General features: G+C 55.1%; 2 protein-coding genes across 7 annotated transcripts in view; one reads left to right on the forward strand and one right to left on the reverse strand.

The window, feature by feature from the left end:
* SLC5A10 (solute carrier family 5 member 10) overlaps window positions 1-365 on the forward strand; it is a 60,877-nt gene extending 60,512 nt beyond the window's left edge. For 5 of the 6 annotated variants that reach the window (XM_081028331.1, XM_081028330.1, XM_081028329.1 and 2 more), the window contains one exon: window positions 1-365. In XM_081028331.1, coding sequence (XP_080884457.1) covers window positions 1-107 — 107 coding nt within the window. In that variant the 3' untranslated portion in view covers window positions 108-365. The other variant, XM_081028332.1, reaches the window with a different exon arrangement.
* Window positions 338-24,014, reverse strand: GRAP (GRB2 related adaptor protein). Its single transcript, XM_081028335.1, has 5 exons — window positions 23,838-24,014; window positions 18,110-18,207; window positions 13,532-13,654; window positions 3,767-3,935; window positions 338-1,814 (listed from the first exon to the last, which is right to left on the reverse strand). Exons 1-5 carry the CDS (start codon window positions 23,913-23,915, stop codon window positions 1,629-1,631), a joined length of 654 nt encoding a protein of 217 aa, XP_080884461.1. The 5' UTR covers window positions 23,916-24,014; the 3' UTR covers window positions 338-1,628.
* Between the last annotated feature and the right edge of the window lie 1,605 nt (window positions 24,015-25,619).

Here is a 25,619-nt window from a genome sequence, read left to right on the forward strand (position 1 = left end):
GTGACGTCCAAGCAGCCCAGAAACACGCTTTCTGGGCCCGTGTCTGTGGCTTCAATGCCATTCTCCTCATGTGCGTTAACGTCTTCTTCTACGCCTACTTCGCCTGACGCTGTCCCCTGGCAGGAAGGTGGGAGCCCTCAGGTCCAATCTTTTCCCCAATGAGGACACCCAGGTCCAGAGAAGGGTGACACTCCCCCCCCCGCCCCCCGGCTACATGGCGGGTCAGTGTCCAGGGACTGGCTGAGCCAGCAAAGAAGGAACCCTGAAAAATTAGGGAGGAAATTAGAGAAAAAAGTGTGATGCTTCAAAAATGGTAGTCATAATTGGAAAGAAAATTAGATTTCTGATGGACATCCTTCTATTTTATTACTGTTTTTATTTTGAGTATATGGGTCCAGGTAAGGAGCAGTACAACCGCCAGAGCTTGGGGCTGAAGGGTCTCAAGCCAGCCCTGGGCGGAGGGAGAGCCCTCCCCAACTTGAGCCCTCTCTCTGGGCTGCTTCTCCCATCCTACCTGCTCCCAATGTCACAGGAGCCTTCTCTCCCTCCATCCCAGTCCCCCCCACACACACCACCACCAGCCGGGCATTCAAAGCCCTTTCGGAGTCCCCTCACTCCTCCTGCGCACAGAGGTGCCCAGCCTCTGTGCAGGTGTTGCTTAGAACCCCCGTGTTAGGTGCACAATCCACACGGACACGCTGTTTCCTCTCAAGCTGGGGCCCTCCCCAGCCTGCCCACCCCATTCTAAATGCTGCTGGGCCTCAGATTCCAGCTGTGGGCCCCACTTCCCACTTGGCCTGTAGCTCCCACAAATTCCCCAGGGTCTGGGCAGAGCCTAGGCCTGAACAGACAAGGGCCAACGCAGCTGATCCCCCCAGGTGGCTGTACCCAGGGCCTGCCCCTCAGAGCTTGTCTACTGCATGGGGAGCAGCTGCCCTATGCATTTCATTCAACACTGCAGCCCCTTCCTCAGGGCCTCAGGGCCCCCGGTCCTTCCCCAGAGTGTCTGTAGTGGGGTGGGGGGGGTTGGATACCCAAGTAGAGCCTGAAGTCATTGTGGGGCTGCCAAGAAGTCGGTGTCCACCTGGAGTCTGTCCCGTGCGTCCAGGTCAGCAGGCGTGCAGTGTTCTTGCCGGTCCCTTACACCTAAGCCACCTCCCCAACAGCCAGAACACCTCACAAGTCCCTTTGAGGGAAGGTCAAGCAGCCTAGTGGTCCATCCCAAGGTGAGCCCAGCCGTCCAGCGCGAGGTTCCTTGGGGTGAGCCCCCAGTGGGTGGAACTTGGGCCTCAACCCTTGTTGAGGATGGGGCCACTGATGGTTGGAGTGGGCAGGGCCTTTGTCAGCCCACCTTATGACATCACAAAGCTGGTGACCAATGGAAAGAGGCTGGTGCGAAGCCCTGGGAGCTCGCCTTGCCTGGTAGGCACTGAACGTCATGGTGGTTTTGGGCCGCAAGGGTTGTCCCAGTTCAAGGGGAGCAGCAGTGAGGAGGCCCACGGTCCCGTCCCAGGCCCTCGGCTGAGCCCCGTGGACCCGGAGAAGGGGGACGTCAATGACTCTTCTCTGGAGCTCAGTACCGGGTGGACAGAGGGTCTGCCGCCTCTGCCCCCTGGGCCCCACTCTGGTCAGAGCTGTACCGGCTGGACATAGCTCCGTGGGAAGAAGCCAACGTGCCCGCAGAACCGGCCCCGCCACCAGTGGGGGTCCAGGCACTCCAGTACTTCGATGATGTCACCACGGCGGAAGCTGAGCTGCGAGGGGTCCTGGGCTGAGAAGTCAAACTGGGCCTGGGCAAAGCAGGCCCGGGGCGACTGCGAGGGAAGGAAATGGTTAGTGGGGTCTCTTCAGGAGGCCCCAACAAGAGACGCGATTTTCCACAGTTTGGGGAAGGCAGAATGTTCGAGGCAGAGCTGAGGTGGCACTTGCTTCTGCCTCCAAGGCCAGATGGGTGAGCACGACCCCAGGGGCCTCCTGCTTCCCACCCCCTTGCACGTCTGCTGCCCGACATCACATGTACCCAGGACACCGTGACTGTCCTGCTGGCCCAGCTGGGACCCCACCTGGGTCCTGGTCCTCACGGAGGGACTTTGGTTAAGTCCCTGTCCCTCTTGGGGTCTCATTTCCCTGGTTCTGCAGCAACCATAACTTTTGACTCAAAGCCCTGGAGCCACAGGAACCACAGGGCCTTACAAACTGTAAAGTGCCGTGTAGCTAAGAGCACAGCTTACTGCAGTTGCCCTTGGCCAGGCTTTGAGAGACAGGATGTCACTTTGAGCTGCTCCCAGCTCTTAGGCCTCGCTTCCAGTCCTACCTGGGCCCCAAAGTGACCATGGGTAAGTCCCTGCCCTTTGTGGGACTCAGTTTCCCCACCTGGGAATGGCAGCTGGACAACAGCTCTCTGCAGGCACGTCAGCCTGGCGCCATGACGATTGCGCTCAGCACTCTGGCCCTGCTTGCCCCACCAGGATCTCTGCTCTGAGCTTTCGGAATCTTATCCAGGATGGTGATAGGATCAGCGGACAGGCTCTAATTAGCGGTTCTTTGCCCATGAAGGAGGAGGCGGCATTGGTCCCAGGAAATTAAGCCAGCTCTGGAGTCACCCCACAGGGTGGGTGACCCCAGGGCTGGGCCAGAGTGAGACGCAGTGGGTGTGGGGGAGCCCTCAGGCAGCCCCCCTCAGCTCCAGCCTGGCTTCCCTGCCTCACACTCTTCAGTGTCGGAGCTGGAGGCCTGGGAGACAGAGTCTTAGAGAAGAGCACCCTGGTGGGACACAGGCGGTACTAGTGAGGGTCTCCTGAGGCACTGCTCCACTTTCCTGGCACATCAGACCTCAGAGCTCATCCTATTAGATGGAGAGGAAACTGAGGCCCCGTTGAAGGATGAACTGGCCGTAAGGTCACACATGGTGAGGCAGCGGGGTCTAGGCACACGGCAGGACTGGGGCTTCTCTGCAGCAGCCTCTCAGCCCCTCCCCAGGCCTTGGCCATATACCCTCTGCAGAGCCCAAGTTCAACTGGGCTCACCTCCAGCCCCAGGCCTTGCCAACACCCCCCTTCCAAGGAAAATAGCATGTTGGGACTAATAACCCCATTGGCTTGTGTCATCATCCTAATGAGAATGAGAGCTGGTCCTCGGGGCCCTTTGATGAAAGGGCTGGCTGGTAAATTGCTGTTATTGTGAAGACAGGGGTGGCCAGACCTCCCCCTTCCCCCACACACCCTGTGTCCAGCTAGAACCTCACCCACGAATGCTCACACTGCTCCTCAGGAGCAGAAACCAGGACTGAGCCTCCCTCCTAGGTGGCCTTGGACGAGTCACATCCCTCTCTGGGCCTCAGTTTCCTCACCTGTGCAATGAGGACGATGAAGCTCCCAGTGCACAGAGTGCCGCTCAGTGCATGGCACACAATAGGCTCAGCAGGTGGCAGTACCTTCATTCAACAAACATTTATCGAGCACCTACTGTGTGCCATGCACTGCTGAGGATAAGCCACCCATGGTTTGCCCCATGGAATTTCCATTCTGTTCCTTTTCTTTCCCTCTTCTCCTTTCCCACCCTTGCTTGTGTCACTGCAGTGCCGCCAGAATAGAACTTTACCACCTGGGCTGGACCCCGCCTCCTCCGACATGGGGCTGCTGGGGAAGGAAACCTGTGACCTGTGCCCGCCCCCCCCACCCCCCCGGGCTCATTGCCCCTGCAGATGGCAGCGGGCACAGAGCGGCTGCGCTGGGCCAGGCTGCCGTCCCGGCCTCCGCTCCCCTACCTTGAGCAGGGGCTCCTCATCCCGCAGGAAGATCTGCCGCTTCTTGGCGATCGTGGTGGTGCGGTAGAAGTCGACCAGCTCGTTGAGAGAGTTGAACTTCTCCTCCCATAGGAAGTACTTCCCTGAGGCCTCACGCAGCACCTTGAAGTGTTGTACCTGGTCCCCATAGCTACGGGAGAGGACCCACGGCCACCTCAGACCAGCCCTCAGGGGCCAGGGACCGCTCCCAGCCCAGCACAGCCCTGGGTCCTCCCTTCTCACCACCACCTGGAACTGGGCCTTGCTCTTTCCTGGTGACACCTGCAGTCAGGAGAAGGAGCAAGTGGGGGAGGGGAGTCCCAGGCCTCACCGACCTGGCTTCATGTAAGACCTGGGTAGTGCCCCCTGGCAGACGAGTATGGAATTTAAGAGTGTGGACCCTGGACCAAGCCACTTTCTTACTGTGTAACCTTAGGGAAATCACTTAACCTCTCTGAACTTCAGTTTCCTCATAATAACATCCCTCCCACTTCTAGGTAAGTGCTCAGAAAATGCTGGCTGTGGTTTACTGGTAACATTAAATGGGTTTCTCTGAGAGGTGATCAGACAGCATCTCCTGTCTCCTACGTCCCCTCAGCCTGGACATTCTTCTCTCTCTCCTGGCCCCTCCCAGTCCTTGCAGCTCCTTGAGGAATGAGTCCTAAGAGCGTCCTTACTCAGACCGAAGCCTGCGGTGTGAAAGGAGCTTAGGCATGCTGAACGCTCCATGCCCTTCCCATTCGCATGCACACCCTTCCCCCTCCCTCAAGAACCTTCTATGGCTCCCATTGTCTTCAGGATAAAAATCTTAACACCTGCGACTCCAGATCTGACTCTCAGTGCAAGCCCAGCGTCATTTTCCTCGTATGCGCTCTGATGCAACCAGTGAGCCCCTTTCTCATCGTCCCGTCCAGCCTTTGCCTTGCTTTCCAACCCACAAATCCTCTCACATGCCTTCTAGCCCAGCTGAGGAGACAGCCTGCCTCTCCCAAACGAGCCGGCAGCAGCAGGTGGAGCCTGCTCTGGCTGGGACGGAGCAGAAGGACCTGCCTGGTGCCTTCCCACGTGGGCATATCCCACGCCAGGGCAGGCCATGCAGGATTGAGGCCAGAGGTGGTGCCAGTGTGGATTAGGGCACTGGGCAGCCCAAGCCACCGTGACTGTCCTCCCTGCTGCAGGGGTGGCCGGGCTCACGACGCAGACAGGAGGAGCAAGTCAGGCCCTTTGTACAGTGGGGAGACAGAGGCCCTGAGTGCAGCCATGAGCTGCCCAGAGTCACACAGAAACAAAGGCCAGAGCTGGGGTCACATGTGAGCCGCTACATGTCGAATGCTCTGTGACTGGTGATCATTGTATAACAATACTACTGATTCAAGTGTGATATTGATAATGTCCCAGATCTTGTCATTCCAAGTCCAGTCCTACTCTGCCGGGTTGTTACCTCGGCTGCGACCCCCCAGGAGGCCCTCCCCCTCTGTCCTCTCTGTCTGGCCAAAATGACAACCAGCCTTCCCAGCTCTGCAGTCGACCCACCTGGACTTACACCCCAGCTCACTGTTCCCAGCCTCCGTGTCCTCACCGGCCCAATGCGGGGCGCTGACGCATTCCCCACCAGTGAGGTGAGGGAGGCCTGGCACGCTGCATGTTCAGGTGCCACCAACAGGGCCACCCAGCACCCACCTGGCCAGGCTGGCAGCCCCGGGAGAACATAAACCAGCAAGAAGCCAGTTTAGGAATCTGTCCATGGGAGGGCTGCTGGGGCTGATAGCAGGGAAAGCCTGGAGCCCTGTGGGCATGGCCAGGTGTGTGTGTTGGGGGCAGAGGAGAGCCGCTGGGAGGGAGGGAGGGAGGGAGGGAGGGAGGGAGCCACAGGCTGTGTTCTCATTTTGTTTGGGACGAAATGAAAATCAAACACTAGTCTGGAAACTTGATAGTAAAAGAAACCCAAACAAACAAAAAACAACATCTGGATTCTAACTTTAAATTTTGTTAGACAATTCTGGACATGGTGTGTTTACAAGCCAGGGTTTGCCCATAGCCTGAGCTCCTGCAGGCAGGCCCACAGCCCAAGGTCTCCTAGGACCTGAACAGGAGTGCGGGGCTGTGCCCCCCGCTGCCCAGGCCTGCCGCTCACTTCCTCCACCCGTCAGCACCGGGGCTGGTGTGCTGCTTTGTTACAAGTTTAAGATTAAAGATAAAGCGTTGTTTAAGGTAAACTGCCTCTAGTTCGGGGGGCAGAGGGGAAAGTGGAATTCCCCCACCCTGTCCAAGTCAAGGGGTCCAAACCACACAGAACCTCTCTCTCCACTTTCAAAGACACCTCCAGGCCTTTGCATGTACGATTTCTTCCAAATTCTCCTGGAGTTTAACTCCTAGTCATACTTCAAGGCCCAGGCAAAATGGCCCAACCTCTGAGAGCTGCTTCAGAGCCCCTCCGTGAGAGTCAGGGCTCCGTGGGCTCCTTAGCCCTTGTACAACCTTGTACAACCTTCTTAGAACCCGCTGCTCATAATGGCCTGCACACCAGGCATGGAAAAGCCAGGGAGGCAGGACTAGGCCGCGAGGGTCCAGCCCCGTTGGGAGGGCTGTACCGAGGAAATGGCTTAAGTGCTCATGGGGGTGCTTTGCTCTTGAAACCCTCTTCTGTTGGCTCTAAGCTGTGATTCCAGCCCTCCAGGGGCACGGTTCCTGACAGACCTGTCTAGCTCTCAGTTCGCTCCACAAGAACTGAGGCTAGAAAGTGCCTGAGACTCTGTGACCAGGTGGACCAAGGATCCCCTCCCTACCCTCGTGACTTTCAGCAAGCACTGTTCCCAGGTGACTAAGCCATTGATGATGTTGGCTGTGGGACACACGTGTGCATGTTGCTGGATGGAAAAGAGGGTGGGAAGCAGATGGCGGCTCCTTCCCTGTCTGACCTCAGCTCCCAGAGGCCATGACTCCCTTTGAGGCAGCCTCTGAGCCCAGTGACTTCCCACTGCCCTGGCCCTGGGAGCACAGGGTTTCCTAGCCCTGGATCTGGCGGTGGCGCACGGGAGGAGTGTGACACTGAGCAGCAGAATGAGGAGACCAATGGCCAGGCAGGGGAGAAGCCAGGAATGGGGGACTCCGCTGCCTCCACACCTGGGCCGCCTGGAGCAGAGGTAGAAGGCCCTGACGGGGTGCTGGCCCCAAGGAGGAGCCTGGGGTAGGGTGGCCCCTGTCCTCTGGGTAAGGGGGCAGACGGTGTGGTAGTTTGAAAAAGATCTCAACCCCAAATGACCACAACTTTGAACGTCTTGGTGTTTCAAGGCTATCCTCAGTCACCTAGAAAGTTATCCAGAGCAAAGCATTCCCTGATCTTATAGGAGGGTCAGGGAGTAGAGAACAGGAGATGAGAAAGGGGCAAGAGACCCAGGAATTTAGCACCTTCCAACCGGAGAATTCCAGAATTTTCCAATCTGGGAAGCTTGCCTGTCCCAGCCCCTAGCCTATGTGTGGTACTCAGTAAATGGCAGGGCTAGTTCCTTCTCCCACCTGGCCCTAACTTCCTGTTCAACAGTGAAAAGAGCAGGGCTGGGAGAGGAGAGGGGCCTGCGCTTAGCCGGAGGTATGTGTCCTGGGTGTGGCCCCTGCCGCGGGGACAGCCCCTGGCCTAATCCGTAACCACACCAGGCAGGGCCATGTCCAACTGAGGACCCCAAGGACGCAGCACCTGGAGCGGTCTCTCTCTCCCAGCCAGCCCGTCTCCCAGATGCCCCAGACCCTCACCCGGTGCTCTCATCAGGGACGCTGTTTCCCTTTTGTCTGCCTGGTCTTGGCCTTAGCCATCCTTCAAGTCCTGGGTGGAGCTTTGAGGTGTCTGAGAACCCCTTAGTCCAGGGGTTGCCCTCTGCGGACTCTCCAGACCTTGACCCCCACCTCCAGCCCTGGGGAGCCGCAGAGTACCTAGGGAGAACTGAGTCTGAGTCCAGAGGACCCCTGAACTGGGAGGGACGGCTTGATTGGAGACGGCCCTGCTGGGTGAGCCCTGGAGGAGGAAAGGTGTCTGAGCCTGGGCGTGGCCAGAAGAGGGGAGATCTGGAGCTGCTCCATGACAGCGGGCAGTGCCTGGGCATGTGTCCTGGCCCGTGTGTGCCAGCTGTCTGTCTTCATTGTGTCCAGGCACATGCGTGTGTCTCACGCTGCTCTGTGTGAGTGACTGTGTGTGCGTCCCTTTCTGAGCAGCCATGGCTGCATTTGTCTCTGTGTGTGACCCCCACACCCGCCTACCCTGGGAGATGAGGGGCTGGGCTTGTCCCTTGGGCTGTCGCAAGTTCCAAGGACCAGGTCAGGCCTGATGCTAGCAGCAGTCAGTCCTGCCCAGCAGGTTTTTCTGGCCTGGTGGCGGCAGCAGCAAAGGTCATAGTAGCAGCCCAGGGAGGATAAACCAGGCTGGGGTAAGGTCAGAGCCCCATGACAGCCCCGCACTGGGGGCCGGGTGCTGACTTCCCACTGGGTGATCCTCATGAGGTGTGGTCCTTCTCTCTAGCCTCAGTTTTCCCTTTGGTGAAAAGGGTTGGGGTGGTACCCCCTATTGCAGCAGACGTGAAAGAGAATCAAACTGACCTTGGGTAGGGGCCAGTAGAGACAGACTCCTGCTGGGTCTTTGGGTCTCAAGGAAGGTGGATGGAAGAGTAGACCAGGTCTGTCAGGGTACAGAGAATCAATGGACACCAGCTCTATTCCTTGCTGGGTAACCTTGGGCAAGTTACTGCACCTCTCTGAGCTTCAGTTTTCTAACCAGCAAACTTCTTCCTGTCTTTGCATGCATAAAATGGTGCCCTTCCCCATTTCTTTCTTGCTTTATTTTCCCACGAGCCTTTGTCATCTTCCATGATTTTACGTAATTTACTAACCGTTTATTGTCTGTCACCCCAGTAGAACGTGAGAACCTGAAGGACAGGGAGCTTTGTCCTATTTTGTTCATGGCTGAATCCCACGCATCTGGTACAGGGCCTGGCACACAGTAGGTGCCCAGTGACCAAAGAAGCAGAGCAAACACGTGTGCATGATTCCAGGGCACCTCTAGCGCGAAAGCACGCAGAACGCCTCACTTGGGAACAAGCTGTCCTTTACAACAGAGGAGTCCACACAGCTTGGATTGACGTGTGGGGCAGAAGTTACACAGCCCAAGCATTGCACCTCAGCCTTGGCCCCTGGCCTGCTGGCTGCCAGCTCAGACGTGCTCCTGGAGGCGGAGGGAGACAGCCCTTTGTAAACTCATAAAAAGCAGCCGGCCATAGCCACTGTTGCTCCATGAGGCCCATAAACCCCGCTTCTGACAGCTTTATGGGGCTTGGCGTGAGCATGCCGGAGATGCCACGCGTAGCAGTGGGGTGAGAGTCCCCAAGAGCCAAGCCAGTGAGGGTGGAAATGCTCTCACTCATGAGTCTGCGCAGCCATCACTTTTCTGGGTGGCCACAGGTCACTGTCGCCATAGTGTAGATGAGGACATTGCAGCCAAGAGGGAGCGGGATCCGCCAGAGGAGACACAGCAGGCCCGAGCAAGGCCAGGAGGAGTACTCGTTCCCGCCTCCCCATGCCCCTGCCCCTTCTCTAACAGCCCTGGATTCCGGAGGCACGACCAGGCGGGTTAATATAATGACAATTGCTCTAACTGGCACTTATGAATACTCACTGTCTGCTAGGCACCCTACGAAGCACTTTAATAGATGTTCACTTCACAGATGAGGAAAGTGCGGCTCAGAGGGTAACTTGCCCAGGGTTGTATATCTAGTAGGTGTCAGAGCTGAGATTACTGCTCAAAAGCCCATGCTCCTAGTCACATGTGTCCTCGGAGCCTCAATTTCCTACGCTCATCCCTGCCTGGTGGTTCTCCAAGGGCCACTGAAAGGCCCCAATGAGAGGCAATGGACCCAGAGTGAGAGCAGGCGCCGGGAGCCCTGACGCAGCTGGAAAGAAGCCAAAGGTGGAGGACACCACCTGGTGGTGCTGTGCACAGACCACAGCCAGTGGGGCCCAGGAAGCTCCTGCTGGTCTTGGCCTTGGGGGTCTTGGCCAGGATGTCTCTGAGGGACACTCCCAGACCCCTTCCCAGGACAACATCAGTGCCGCTCAAGAACGGCTCCCTCGTGCTGTCCATCTCCCTCCTGGTCATGCTTGTTGCTGCTCAAACCCACCCCGCATTGGCCCACCTCTGGGTCTTTGCACATGCTGTTCCTTGTGCCTGGTATATCCTCTTCCCTCTTGGTGCACCCTATTCACACTTCAGGGCCCAGCTCAGCTTCACCTGTGTGAAGACGTATTTCACCGTGTGGAACATGTCTGCTGTCACTGGCTTTCCCTTATTCATTCATTTATCATGGACACCCCACCACGCGCCTTCGGTTACACTCCTGCTGCTGTCCTGCCCTTGGTTCCCACACACAAAGTAGACTGAGACGATGATGGGGTCTGACCCTGCACAGGTGCACGGACAGGGCTGCATTTACAGAGAGGAGCCAGGAGAGGGCAGTGCAGGAGGCACTAGTGGCGGGAGTCCAGGCACTGCCACTTGTTAGCAGAGGCGGTAAGTCAGGCCACCACCTCCCCTCAGCTCAGGCTCCAGCAGCCGTCCCAGTGAGTCCCTTGTGCCCCTGCTTTGCTGGGTGACCTTGGCCTTTGCAGTTGATTCCAGGAATCATTTAAAGCCAGACCAGCCCGCCTGGCGGGCGCCATTCCCAGGAGATGACGGGGTCCCTGGAAAGCCAGCACATGGGAAAACCACCATTTCCTGCTTTTGCAGGGAACCGGGTGGGAAGTGGGGGCTGGGCTGTGGAGGTGGGGAGGTGAGCCAGGGGCACTCCAGATACCCAAACCATCCTGGGAGGGGGTCAGGGCCAAGAACTCACCATACCCCCGCCTTCCCCACACATTCACTGACAGTGCTCCCATTTTTAAGATGGGGAAATAGAGGCTCAAAGAGGGTAAGAGCCATTCCTGTCCCTCGGGCTAACCAGGCTGTTCCCAGGGGAGCAGAGAAGTGAAGAAAGCTGATGGCTGGTCACAGAGCTTGGAGGCGAACGAGGTGGGCAGGCTTCCTGACTGCAGGGACCCCCCTCACGTGGGCGCCTCCGGGCCCGGATGGGGAGCTCAGCACCTTGCAGGGCTCCAGTGTACTGATCACACACCGCCATGGGCTTTATGGAAATGGACAGCGAGCACAGCAGACGGCGGAGCTCACCGCAGGGCCCCAGGGAGCCTGGAAGGCATCAACCTGAGCTGCGCCGCTGGGAGCAGGAGACTCGCGTGGGTCATTATGGTCTAGCCTGTTTGGAACTGCCGAGGGCACCATGAACCCTCCCTGTCCGAGTCTCTTTCTCTGCTTCACTGGAATTCTTGTGACATCTGCGCCCCTCACACTCAGCGCCTGCATTAACCATCAAAGTGGTCCCGTGTTCATTTATCCCTTGGAAGCTCATCGAATCATTGGCACGAACCAGTCCAGTCCCAAGCAAATGGACATCCTGGTGGAGCCACAAAACACAGTGAGCAGCGACCGCTTCCCACAGGCCACGCTGCTAAGCTCCAGGGTCCACCACGCGTCCCTCCCTTCCAGCAGGCAGCTTTGCCGCCCCTGTACTGCTCTTCAGGACAGTAAAAGCTGGCAGAGGGAGCACCTCATCCATGTAGGGGTGTCCTCAGCACCCCTACCAGTTGGTTTTGCTGCTGGTTTCCACTTCACAAAGCCGTGCCACTTCCCTGATGCAGCCGCTTTTCATCCCCTCCCCCCCACGGTAGCCCCAGCCGCCATCACCCCCACCTCGCTCTGCACTGGTCTCCCAGAGCTCCCACTTACTCCCAACTGTGCTTCCTCCACACAGCAGCCTGCAGGATTGGCTGAAAAACGGAAGCTCATCACATCTCTTTGTGCCCAAGGCCCTCCGTGGCTCCCTACTGTGCTGAGACAAACCCCTTGGCAGGATCTGTCAGGCCCATTCTTTGACTGTACCACTCGCCTCTCTCTCACGCTTCCTCTGCTCCAGTCACGCCACCTCCTGTGGGCTCCAGGGCACTCTGAGCACATTCCCACCTCAGGGCTTTTGCCTTGGCTGTTCCCTCTGCCTGGAAGTCTCTCTTTCCAGGTCCTCTTTCCTGGGGACCTGGCAGTCTCCACCGCCAGCCAGGTTCAGCTCTTTGCCCCAGTGCTACCCTCTCAGACGGGCTGTTCCTGAGCGCCTTGGCTGCTGCTGCATTCATTCCTTTTCTGTCTACTGTCTGTCTCCCCTACTAAGACATAAACCCAAAGGGCTTTAGCTTTCTCACTGTCATCTCCCAATCCCTAGAATAGCTGGGCACACGGCATGAAGCTCAGTGAATAATCCTTGGATTTATGCATATAGATCCTACTCGTCCAGGTGAAGGGGAGCAAAGATTGCCACCCCCAAATTTGCCTCTTTGGGATATTGATTATTTTAAGCTGGTTATTTTTAAGAAATAAAAGACTCAGAGAGAACCTTTGGTAGCCCCCCCCACCCAAACCCAGTCCCCCCAAAAAACTGCCTAAAATAGAATTAAGATGGAGAATCTGCTCCAGAGTTATCGTCGTAGATAACTATATGCGTTTAATATGAATTGGGTTGTGGTAGGGAGGAAACTAGCAGGGCCCTCTGACCAAAGCCCTCTCTGTGTCCCCTTGTTAAAGATGGCCCAGCAAACATTTATGTTTCCTCTCCACGTGAATGGCCTTCCTCCTCTTTAAGTCCAAACCACAACCTTCCTTTCTCTTTAGCTCAAGATGGCATATAAGCCTTAACTGCCCAACCTCTCCTTGGGTCCCATATTCTTATGGAACCCCTGTATGTACATATGGAATTAAATTAGATTATTTTCTCCTGTTAATCGGTCTCATGTCACCTTAATTATTTGACCAGCCAGAAGAGCTAGGAGGGGAAAAATTTCCTTTCCCCTCCCCACACAAGCACTGGGAGTAGAAAGGAGAGACCTGCCAGGGTCCTGATCCCTTCACCCCCACTTCTGTTCCTACTCCTACCTTCAAGCCTGGATTCCTTCATTGCCCCCGTGGGGCCTTTGGGACTAGGTTCTGTACTGCCCAGAGGCTGCCACACCACGCCTGAGGAGCTGCTTGTCACATCATAGCCATCCTGCCTCAAGGCCAGGCACTATTCTAATTCTTCTAAACGTATTGACTGATTTATTCCTTGCAATAACCTATGTTACATGTAAGGAAACAGCACAGAGAGGTTAAGTGACTTGCCCAAGGTCACACAGCCAGGAAGTGGCAGAGCCAGAATCTGAACTCAAGAAGCCTAACCCCAGCATCCATCCTCCCAACTGTATCTCCATATAGTGGGACCCTGTCCAGAGAGCAGCCTAGACACCTGCCCTAGAGCCTCGGGGCTCTCCCACCCCAGTCGCTCCCATCACATCTACTGCCAGTATCCTGCTTCCTCCCCTGAGGACGAACCTCCAGACCTGCCCCCCACCCCCAGCCCCACAGCCTGGAGCTTGAGGTCTTACAGTCAGCCCGAGCCTGCTTTCTGAGCACATCCTCATTGGTCTGGGCCGCACCCTGGGGTGCACGTCCTTCCCCAACCCGCACAGGGTCTGCTGCTTCCAGGCGTTTGCTCGTTTGCTCGGGATGCTGCTCTCCAGGGATCTCTTCCTGCCACCTCAGCCTGTTAGTCTGCCCCATGCTTAGAGACCCAGCTCAGATGCCACCTCCCTATCCGCCCACCCCACATCCTCCCACCGGTCAAAACTCACTTCACAGAGATGGAGAACTCCCCGGGGGAGCTCTCGCTCTCCCGGATCAGGAAGGCTCCCAGGTGGTTCCGCTTCATCAGAATCTCTTCAGCCAGCTGCCGGGAAATCCTGCCCGAGTACCACCTGCAGAGAGAGGCAGCAGGTGAAGGCAGCAGGGAGGCCAGACTACCCCTTTCCCATGCCCAGGCGCTCAACATTGCTGATCCTCACAGCAGTCCCGACTCAAGAGAGATGATTGCACCCATTTTACAGATGAGGAATCTGAGGCACAGAGAGGTGAAGCAATGAGCCCAAGGTCACACGCTGTGGCAGGCAGGAGCTGAGACCCAATTCCAGCACTTTGTCACCTGAACCCAATGCCAAGCAAACATATGCCATCAGGAAAACAGAAATATCAAACCTCAGCGAACTTCCACCCAGCCAACCTCAGCAGCAGTTTTCCGTTTTAGATGGCAGGTTCTTAAAAGTTAAAAAATATAAAAATGGAGAAAAAAGCAATAACAGCTTTGACCTGGTGAGGAAGGTCTCTTCCTGTACCCATTTCACAGATGCACAGACTGAGGCCACCTAGACTTTTTCTCACAGGTATAAGTCTCTTTTCCTGCTGACCAAACATAACTGGGTATACAGAAGGTGCCTGGTAAATGCTTAGAAACTTGCAAGATCCCTACTACCCCTAGGGCCTTGGAGTGAAAAGCTGGGATCCAGCTTCTCTTCCAGCCTTGCCCACCTTGCTGTGTGACTCCAGGCAGCCCCCCCGCCCCCCACATATGTAGGTCTTGTCCACCCTCAGAGGGTCCAGGTGGTCTCTGAGTGGCTTTCCAGCTATCTAAAACACTGGGTTATTGTACAGATGGAGAAACGAGGCCCAGAGCAGCTGATGCCTCACGATGGGACCATGGCCAACCAAAGGCAGGGCCTGGAGCCTCTGTTCCCTGTAACGTTACCTCTGTCAGTAAACGCTTCCTGAGTCTGAGCTTGGCCCAGGGGGAGGATGTGAGGTGGGACTTTTCCTGTTCACTCAGGATGTTGATGAACCCTCAGGCTGAGGGCATCAGTTGCATGGCAGATGCTGGTGCTGTCCCGTCTCCCCACCTACCACTCATGCCCCACACGGCCCTCTGTGAATGCAAACACTGGAGAGTCCGCCCAAGGGCTTTTCCTGGTGACTAACATAGTCGGCCTGTGTGCGGAGCCCAGGGATCATTCTCAGGCGATGACTGAGGCAGCAGGTGGATACACAGCCAGCTCCCTGCCCCCCATGGGACCCTCTGGAGTGCCTGTGTCTCCCTGGCTTCCCTAGTGGTGTCACCAACATTCCCCGTTGGCTCCTCCCTGCCACTTCCCAGTCTGAAGTAGTGGCAAATGTCTCAGGCACTGCTTCTGGAGATCCCGTACCCCTAGAAGTGGGGTTCTAGCCAACTGCTGCCCCCAAACTGGTGGGAGCCCTGGACCCGCCTCAGGTGGATGTCCCTGGGAGGGAAGAGGGTCAAGGCAACCATCTGGAGAGATTGGCCTGGGTCTCTGGAGTGTGGGAGTCCTGAGCAGAGGCCCCCAGGCCGGAGGCTGAGCTGAGTCAGGAGGCCTGGGGCTCCGGGGAGCCTGGAATCCCCAGCAGGACACAGGTGCAGGAGCAGGGGCCCAGTGAGGCCCCAAGTGGGCGTTTCCTGAGGGCCTGGGTGTCTCTAAAGAACCCACAAAACCTCACAGGAGGAGGCAGTGTGTGGGTGCCTGTCACCCTCAAAGGGAGTCGCAACCACACCCTCTGAGAAAGCCAGCCCTGCCCCCACTGGGGGAGGCAGGGCTGGTTCTCCAGTGGCTCAAAGGACAGGATTCTGGAGAAACAAACATTTCCTGCTGCCCCAGAACCCAGCTCTCTCCACTGCCGGAGCCATTCCACTGGGGGCCACCTCACCAAGTCTCCCATTTTACTGATGTGGAAACTGAGCTGCAGAGAAAGTCAAGGATCTCCTGAAAGGTTGCACAAGTCCTTGGCTTCAGACTCTCTCCTACCCCTAGCTGCTCTTAGGGGGTCCCCTACCACGCCTCCTGGCAGGGCCCACCCAGCTACAAATCCCACTCTGTCTCTTGCCAGACGTGTGACGCTGGACAAGCCACTGAACCTCTCAGTGCCTGTGTCCTTGTCGGGGAGATGGTGACGACAGTCCCAGCTCGCAGGGCCTTCAGGACTATGAGAGCCGCGTTGCATGCAGTGTTTCCTGCTACTGCTGCAGTGAGGCAGGACGGTCCTCCTACACCCCTCTCGGTGAGGCCTGTCGGCTGCCCTCCCTGACAAACTTCTCCTCTAACTTCCAGGCCCAGTGGACCATGCCCTTCTTCTGGGCAGTCCTCCTTGACCCCTACTGGACACCCAACTGTTCAGGCGCCTCCATGGACCCTGCTCTGAGAGTAGGTGGTCTGCCTCATGCCTCCCCCAGGGGCGCCCCGGGCAGGCGGGGGTGAAAGCAGGTGGTCAGGGAGAGAGTGGGTCTGGTGTAGGCACAAGGCCTTCTGGGACCCCAGCCCTCCCCCACTGCACACCCTGGGGCCTGATGGGCTGAGTCAGGCACTGAGCTGGAGTTTCCCCACTGCTGTTTTGGGGCCAGGGCAAGGGTTGAGGTTAGCCAAGGATGTACCTGGTCAAAGCCCTGGGCGGGTTGGTGGGGGCCTGACCCCCATTCCTGCTCCGCCCCAGACATAAGTGTCCAGAGCTGATCCCAGGAACCCCGGGGGCATGGGTGACTGGAACCCTCCATGATCCCCAAGTACTGTCACGGAGACTTGCCTCAAGTCACGGCACTGCCCTGCCAGGCCTGGGCCAGCACCACCAATTTTATCCGTTTTTCTCCCCTCTGCTCAGGGCTTCTCAGCCTCTGCGGGCCTTCCAGGTGTCTAGCCTCTGCTGAGCCATTGCCTGCACCGGGAGTCCTCTCACTGACCGGAGTCCTCTCACAGCCTGCCGGGATGGCTCCGTTGGCCTGTAGATGCCTGTGGCACCTGCCCCCGGCTTGTGGCCCTGGGCTGGGTTCTTATCATCTGTTCCCCTCCTTCTCTCCCTTTACTGATAGAAAGACTGTAAGACCAGAGGGGCAGACACCTTCCCAATGTCACACAGCCCAAGGGAATAAGATGTCAGCTAGAGGCTGCAACGTCTGTGGGGGAGGGTGGGGTTGCCTGGAGCCCAGGCACATGGCTGGGGACCTGGGTGGAATGGAGCTTTGCCCAGCACAGGAAGCTGGCGGTGGTGGCAGCTTTGGAAATAACTCAAAGACAGATAAAGAGGAAATGCCCTCAGACCCCACCTTGGCTCTGTACCTCCCTCCCCTGCAACCTCATAGCCACACATACATCATGGCTCCCAGACTGCCCCTTCAGCCTGCCTGGCCCTGTCCCCTGCCTCCATATCTGATTGAGTCCCTCCCTGCTCAAATACTTCCGTGGCTCCCCTCCACCCTGGCCTGGCATTTGAGGCCCTCCTGCCATGGGTTCTCGCCCATTGCTTTCCCTGTCCCCTCTCCCAGGAATGTTTTTCTCTTTTTCTACTTAGCTAACTCCTACACATCCTTCAAAACCTCACTCGTGGTCACCTCTTCTGAGAAGCCTTCCTCGGTTAGTTATCTCAGTGTTGATTGCCTTCCGGCGTTGCACTTTCTTTATGTCCTGTCTCTCCCATAGGGCAGGACGGGGCTGCTCTGACCCCAGAATCTCATCATGTGTCTCCAGTGCCACCCAGGCCAAGCCCCTGGGACTGTGGCTGGTGTTTGGTCAATGACCAAGTAGGCTGGGGTACCTCAGCCATCATATCAAGCATATGCAGTTGACTTTCCATAGATTCTTGGCCATGTAGGCCTGTTCTGGGGCCGGACTCTGCCGCAGCCATTCTCAAGGCAGCAGCATTGGATACCACATTCTGAGAGGCTGGCTGGGGGCTTCCCTGGGCTAGCTGATTCCAGGCCCCGGGGTACTTGCACCCCACACATAACTCCCACTCTGCCCTGGTCCCAGATTCTGCTTGGCCTATATCTAGCTCCTCCTCATACCACAAAGGCAGGTCCTACAGAGTCTGCTTCCTGCCTGCCTCTCCACCCCTCCATTTGCACCCATCACCCTCTACCCTCATACAGGGCTGAGCTGGTCTCTTAGAGCTCCAGAATCCTCCCAGCTTGGAGTCGCAGCCCTCCTTCTGCTACAGATAAGGAAACTGAGGAAGAGAGAGCAGGAGCCTGTCCGAGGCCATGAAGTAGCCAGTGGCCCAGCCAGCTGAGAGCTGGGGGTCTCTTCTCCAGCGCTCTCCAGGACATTCTCTCCTATTCCAGGTCCTCGGTATTGTGGCCTGGGCTGACCTGACTCTGCCACCACTTTGAGCAAGTCCTCATATCTCTGTCCCTTGTCCCTGCTTAGGGTAGAGGCCAGAGCCCCCAGACAGATGGGCGGAGGCTGGGAATGAGTGGGCCCCAGGCCCAGGGGATGCACCGTGCAGCACGGCTGAGCCGGGCCAGGCTGGTGGGGACATTTGGCAGCAGGGGTGGGGTGGGGTGGGGGCCTTGAGGTTACATGGCTGGGCTGGTGGCCACTCACGGATGGGGCTTGACACGGATGTAGTTCTTGGGAATAAACCCCTCGGCGCCTCGGAGCTCAGCCTTGTACCAGTTCTGGTCGTCTTCCATGTTCAGGATCTGTGGGTAGGAGAGACATAGCCCCTTGGTCACCGAGGAGAGACAGCTGTCACTGCTGAGGGCCGCTGCTCAAGTGCTTTACAGGCTTCACCCAGGCCAGCCCAGGGGCCCAGTGCACAGAAGAGGGGGTGGGGACCTGCCACGGTCACTGGGGCCATGTCTGATTCCACAGTCCTGCTCGTTCTCTAGCCCCTGTCCCCAGAAGGGTCACTGCTTCCTGGGTAGGACAGTTGGGGACCCAGAGGAGGTTTAGGTCCATGGTTTGAGCTTTGGTGGGGCTGGAACTGGACTCTCAGGCCCTGCCATCCAGACTCCCAGCTAACCGAGGGTCTGGGGCTGCAGATCTGGGATGCGTCAGGTCCTGAGCTGTGCCCCCGAGCAGGGGGGTCCCACAGCATTTGCACACCAGGCAGTGAGCCATGGGTACAGGTCAGAAATCCCCAGGGGTGTCAGAGAGCCTGAGCTCGAGTTCAGCACCTAGTGATGGTCACCTTGGGTCGCTTGCATTTAAACGGCTCTTACAGCCTGAGTTCAGGGTAATGATTCAGTGAGTGTGTGTGTGTGGGGGGTGGTGGTGAGGGGTGGGTGGGGGCTGATGTTCAGACACCAGGGAGCAGATAATGGAGACCTTTGGGCTGGGCAGCGGTGGAGGCCTGCCTGTTCATGCCACAGGGCTCCTCATCCATGGCGTGAAGCTCTTGCAGCCCCCAGGTGGGCCGAGAGGAACCGAAACAGCCAGAGTGCGATGGGAGCTGCTGCGCATGAGCAACCAAGCGGCCATAGGGGGGTAGGCCAGGCCTGCAGAGTGGCTACAGCATGAAGCTTGAGGCTCCTTTCTACCTTTTCTGGACAGGGTTTCCATGCATCACCCCGATTCTCAGACTACCCTCTGGTCACAGCTGAGGAAACAGAGGTTCAGAGAGGGGAAGTCAGCCAGGCCCACAGCAGGGGCAAGGCAGAGCCTATGCAGCAAGCCAGGACTCTGGGGCTGGGCGTCTTTGGCTCAGCTGCTGTGAGGGGGACCCTGACCCACCCGTCTTCCCACTTTGCCGGACCCACGCCCAGGGGAGCACCTCTCCTGTCAGTCTGGCAGCAGGTCCCAACATTGGCTCAATCCTAGCGGGGATATTTGTTGAGAGAAACTGTTGGATACAGAACAGCATCCCAAGTTGGCGTACTGCAGGAGCAAAGGCTTGGGGCAGCCCGACACAAATTTCCCCGAGTAGCTAGCCTTGACGCCCTTGGGCTCAAGCTTGAGCCTCCACCCATACAGGCAGGCACCCCCTGTCTATCCACCAGGCCCCATTGAGTCTCTTCCTTCCTGCCCCTGTAGCCTGGGCAAGGTCAGCAGCCCTGGGGACAGACGGAAGCAGGTGGCTAACTTAGGAAAACTTTTGCTGAAAACAAAAATAATTCTCCCAACTTAATGAGAAATTAAAGCCTATGGGCTACTTTCCATGGCCACAGATTCAAGGAAGATGCCCTGGAGTTTGGGGCTTTAGATCACTCTTCCCCTAACTCTTTCCATAGCCTTGGCTTCAGTTTTCTCATCTGTGAAATGGGCACATTTATGGCCTACCCTGAAGGTGGCAATGTCTTGTGAACAACAAACTCCTGTGCAGACATGTGAATGTAGTGTATCTAATCCCCGTTTTTCCTACTGTCTTTACTCCAAGGACCCAGGAATGTTCTCATTGTTTATATTAGCTGAATTCTTACAGTTAATGTTCAAAGGCCCCAGCCTGGCTGAGACCTGGGAATTCACACACACACAAAAGGAGAGCTGCTCCTCCCTGGTGAAACTCTTACTCTGGCTGCCCCCAAGCCTTTGCCCCGCAGTGCTGTCTACTCCTCTGTGCCTTGGTCAATGTACTCACGCATCAACTAGTTACTGAGTACCTACTATGTGCCAGGCGCTATGCTAAGCCCTAGCAATACAGCAGGGCACGAATAGCTTGCATTCTAGTGGGCAAAGGTAGCAACACACGAGGAAGGAAACAAGTAAACAAGGTGACTTCATGTGGTGGTAAGTGGTCTAAAAAATACGTACGCGTTCTGCTTTTTGCCACTGAACATTGCAGCATTTCTATGTCACTAAGCACCTTCTCCAAATAGCATTTTTAGAGCAATATAGTATTTTGTGCCATACTGAACCAGGTTGGTTCTACATTGCAAACTCTCACCAATATTCCCCATCCCCCACCGGCTTCATTTTTCTCCATGTACTACCCCCACCTGACAAAATCTGCGTTTTACTTGTTTATATGGTTTGCGGCCTATGTCCGCCACCAGAATAGCAGCTGCATGAGCAGCGACTGTGTCTGTTTTCTCCCTGCCGATTCTCCAAGGCCAGGATCAGGACGCACTGCACGCTCCCAAGTCCTTCACGGCCGAATGCACAGACAGCTCTGATTATGTCTCAGTTAACCAGCAGCAGAATTTCTGGCTCAAAGGGCATGGAGATTTTTAAGGCTTTTTATATGTTTCCCAAGTGCTCTTCAAAATAATTGTCACTTCACCTGTCCATATAAAAGTGCATATTTTCTCACACCTTCAACAACCTTGAAGATTCTTTTTAAAATAAAATTTTGCCGATCTGGCAAATAGAAAACATACTTGCTTTAAGTCTCACGTTTTTTGTTACTGGTGAAATTGGGCACACGCTTGCATTGTTTCTTTGGTAGTCTTCCTGTTCGTATCCTTTGCCCATTTTTCTATTACGCTGTTTTTGATTTTCTTATTGATTTGTAAGGCGCTCTTTACATAGTAAGGACATTAATATTTTGACATTTTTGTCATATATTTTTTTCTTGGTTTAAGCTACCTTCATTTCTTACCCAGTAGATTTCAACAGCCCCTCCCTGCTTCCATTCCTGTCCCCGATGTTATCTTTTTAAAACATAAATCTGAGCAAGCCTTTTCCCTGATGAAAATCCTTCAATGAGTGCACCTCACATTTAGAATGAAATCAAAATCCTTCACTGCTGCCTTACCTACCAGCCTCATCCTTACCTCCTCTTTCTCACTCACTGCTCTTCAAGCAGGCCTTTCTCTCAACTCTTCAAGCATATTAATATGACCCTGCCTCAGGGCGTTTGCACCAGCTGTTTCCGCAGCCGGGTACTCTTGGCTCTTTGTGTGGTAGTTTCCTGTTCATCCTCCCGGCCTCAGCTCAGGGGTCACCTCTTTTGAGAAACTGCCCTGATCACCTGCTGGTCACTGTCCTCCATCTCCCTATGTTGATTTCTTCAATCCACCTCGCACCTCCTGCTGTCACTTGCCCTCTGGAATGTCAGCTCCAGGAGTGCAAGGACTTGGCTTTGTTCTTTGCTGCCTCCTCAGCACTTAGAACAATGCCTGGTACAGGATAGGGGCTCCATAGCTTAACAGAGAACAGACTGGTGGGCAGCAGAAATGGGTGAAGGCTGTCAAAAGGCACCAACTGCCTGTTATAAGATAAGTAAGCTCTGGGGATGTAATGTACAACATGGCGACTACCGTTCGTCATACTATATTGTGTATTTGAAAGTTGCTGAGAGAGTAGATCTTAAAAGTTATCATCAAAAAGGAATAAATGTAACTATGTGAGGTGATGCATGTTAAATAAACTAATTGTGGCGATCATTCTGTAATATAGACACATAGCAAATCATTATGTTGCTTACCTTAAACCAATACAATCTCATATGTCAATTATATCTCAATAAAACTGGAAAAATAGCTCAAATAGTATTGAACAAAGGAAAAGACAACCCCTCCCACTGCCTTCATTCCTCCATCATGTTTTGAGCTTTAAAGGTCCCCTCCTCGGTCTCCAAAGACATGAGGTACAAGTCCCACTGGGAGGGTACCCCGGTTTCAGCTAACATTTTAATTCTTTCCTTTCTTCCTCCCTTCATCCCTTCATCCTTCCCTCCCTTCCTCTCCCCTCCCTCCCCTTCTTCCCTCTCCCCTGTCTCCCTCTCCCCTTCTTCCCTCTCCCCTTTCTCCCTCCATCCCTCACTTCTTCCTTCCCCGCTTCCTTCCTTCTCCATGTCTTATTGAAAGCCTCCTATATGCCAGGCACTGTTTCATGTCTTGGGCTCCAGCGAGGTCCCTGCCCTCATGAGCTCACTCCTTCCTTAACACACCTGGAGTTGGCTGACACTTCAGCAAAGGTTAGTGGAAAACCTGACTAATCTAGGGGTGGGGATGGTGGGTGCAGGAGCCCTGGAGGGTAGTGGCGATGTGACGTCTTTGCAATTGCCTTGGAGAACCCCCACGGATCCACTCTGTGCACCACAACTGATCACTCTGAGCCCACCTGTTCCTATTCCCTCACTGTTCCACTCTCTCCCAAGCCTCAGGTCTGGCTTCAGAGACCCCAAATTGCTCTCAGACAGTAAGTGAGGCCTCTGGCTGGCTCTCAGTGTCATGCCTGCCTGGACAGTTCCGGTGCTAAGCCCGCCCCATCGTCAGCTGGCCACATGTCCATGGGGCCCCGGTGCACACAGGTACCGGCATCTGGCATAGAGAAAGGGGGTGATGGTTTCTCAAGGGGTCATGGTTCCTCTTGGGGGACATCAGCCTCCCCAAACCCCCAGCCCAGCCCATTCAGCCTCACAGAGGACAGAACACAGTTTTTAGTCAAAGGACATAGGTTCAAATTTGACCCCATACCAAGCAAGTCATGGCATTTTCCTGTGCCTCAGTTTAGTCACCTGTGAAATGGGGATGCCAATCTTCCCCACCTCAACAGCTTAAATGGGACACAGATACATCATTGCTGAGCTTGGGACTGGAGAGCGCAGGATGCCAGCAAATGGGAGTTCCTATCCCTTCTTGTGCTTGAAACTTCGGGCCAAGAACAGGGCCCAGGGCTCAGAGTGGAGGGACATCCATGCTAATGCCCGCAGCTACAGTGCAGGGACTGAGGCCAGGGACAGAGGGACTTTCTCAGCATGAGTTAGTGGCAGTTCCCGTGCCTAAGTCTTGCCATGGCCACTCCTGAATCCAGCCCCTGAGCTCTGCTTTCATGTCTTGTAAGCAAGGACATTTCCAGAGAGAGACCTCACAGACCCATCTGTCTGGAACGCCCTGGAAGGCTTCAATGTTCATTAAAAGGGCCCCAGGCAAGGAGAAATGAGCTGTGGCAGGACTCTATTTTCTTTTCCTCCATGGTGCTGGGAAGCTCATTCCTGACACTTAAATCACAGCTATTTTTATCTTAATAGGTTAGTGTGTGTACTTATTTCTTTTCTAAGAACTTCCTCCTTTCCTCCTCCTTCTCTCTCTCTCTCTCCCTCCCCCCACTCTCTCTTTCTCTGTCTCTCTCATTTCAACAACTGTCTTCTCAAATTCTCTGGAAAACTGGGTGTTGAACCAGCTCCTGCCAGGCACTGTGCTAATGTTTCCTTGAATCCTCACAACGGCCCCCAAACAACGGATCACTGATCATCTCACTGTTTCCTAGATGGGGAAACTGAGGCTCAGAAGGGAGAAGTGGCTTGTCCTGAATCACATAGCTGATGACCGGAGAAGCTGGGCCTGTCCTACAGAGACTGGACTCTGTTTGGGGGGCTCTCTTGGGCCCCTGGTTCTTAAAGCCCCCACCCCAAGTGGGGCCACTCAGCCCACCCCGGCCACCCTACCTTGAGTGTGTCCCCCTTATTGAAGGCCAGCTCATCGCTCTCCGTGGCCTGGAAGCTGTACAGGGCCACTGACTCCATCCCGCTGTCCCGGAGCCTCAGCACTGGGCTCAGAGCAGGGCTGGCAGCTTCCTGCTTCCTCTGCAGTGGAGGACCGTCTTCCTTTGTTTTGAAAGCTTGTTTGTTCTTTTGAAGCTGAGACGACTGAAACTGCCCCTGACAGGGGAAACAGGAAGCAAAGATATGTCGCAGAGCAGGGAGGGTGTGGGAGCAGGCCTGGCCCCACCTCAGACCCCAGAGGCCAGATCAGTCCTTGGGGGGTATCCAGGCAGCCCTGGGAATGGGTCTCCCTCCTTGTACCCATGTTACAGATGATAAAACTGAGGTCTCCTGAGGAGAATGCTGCAAAGCCATCCTGCCAGCTCAAGCATTGTATCTTGTGGTCCCAGCCACCCCCACCGCTTTGCCAATTTGTCCATCACATTTTCTAGACTTTGATACCTCCCATGACTCCCAATGTCCAAAACATCAACCCCAATCTCTTTTCCTGGCATTCAAGGCCCTCCAAGCCACTGCCTGCACACATCACGACACACTTCTCCAGACTCGACTCATCCTTTGTTATTCCCCTTCCTTCTAAACAAACCTTGGGCTCAGTCCCAGCTGGGGACACACCACACTTTCATTTCATTCCCCCGGGCTTTTGCCCATGCATGTCCCTCTGCGTGATGTTCTCTCCCTCTTTCTCCTCCCAGAGAAAGACTCCTATTCATCCATCAATACCCAGCTCAGAAGGTGTTTCTTCTGGTTTAAACAGGGCATCTTCAGTGGGATGAAGACCCTACAGTCAAAAAGAACTGCAAATAAATCTTGACCTTTCCTCAGCAGGTTTGTGATGGACAGTGGTATTGGTATAGCAATTCTGATCGCGTGAGTATTGTGGCAAAGAGCATGCATGGATAAATACGGTGACGTTGTTCTCTCCGGGAAAGAAAGAAGCCCCAAAACTGGAAGTGGGAAGTGAGGAAGAAGCCTGTGGTGTTAGATGGGAAGGGAATTAGGTGGGCCAGTGAAGCAAGGTTAACGTTTTCTGTAAAATAGAATTTCTCCTCTTTCATTTATATCAGTATGGTTATATTATACTTGCATATTTTAGTCAATGGATAATAATCCATTACTATCATTATTTATTTTTGATGCTTAAGTTGTCCCCGATTTGGCCTGCGGAACCCCCTTCAAACTGCCTCCTTGTCTTTTTGACAGGTCCCCGTCGTTCCCTGAGCATGTCCTAACTTTCTGACAACATGTTTCAGGCTCACCCGGGACTATTTTGCCCCAGCCCTGAAATCATCCATCTCTCCAAGGAGATGGAAGATGTTTGGAGGAGGCTGGTGTTTAGAAATGAGGACTGAGCTGGAGTTAGGTATGCTTGTTACTATGGTGGTGTCGCTGCGTGGAGACCCTGTCTGCAGGCAGAGCTAGAGAAAAAAAATATATATGTATATGTATGTATGTATATACTCATTTATATCAACGTACTCAATTTTTCCTATAAACTCATTATATGTGTGCTACATATAAGCCCATATATATACACAGACGCATTATATATACAGACTACAAGTATGCATACATATGTATATAATGAGTTTTTAGAGGAACTATATTTCCTAGAGGACGGAGTGTGCCCTATTTCTATACTTATTTCTGGGTGTGTATACGGTTATGGAAAATAGACTGAAAACCATGAACTCAGTCAGGCGTGAAGTAGTGGACGTGGATGTC

This window comes from Rhinolophus hipposideros (genome assembly GCF_964194185.1).
Source record: "Rhinolophus hipposideros genome assembly, chromosome: 20".
NCBI classification, from domain to species: domain Eukaryota; kingdom Metazoa; phylum Chordata; class Mammalia; order Chiroptera; family Rhinolophidae; genus Rhinolophus; species Rhinolophus hipposideros.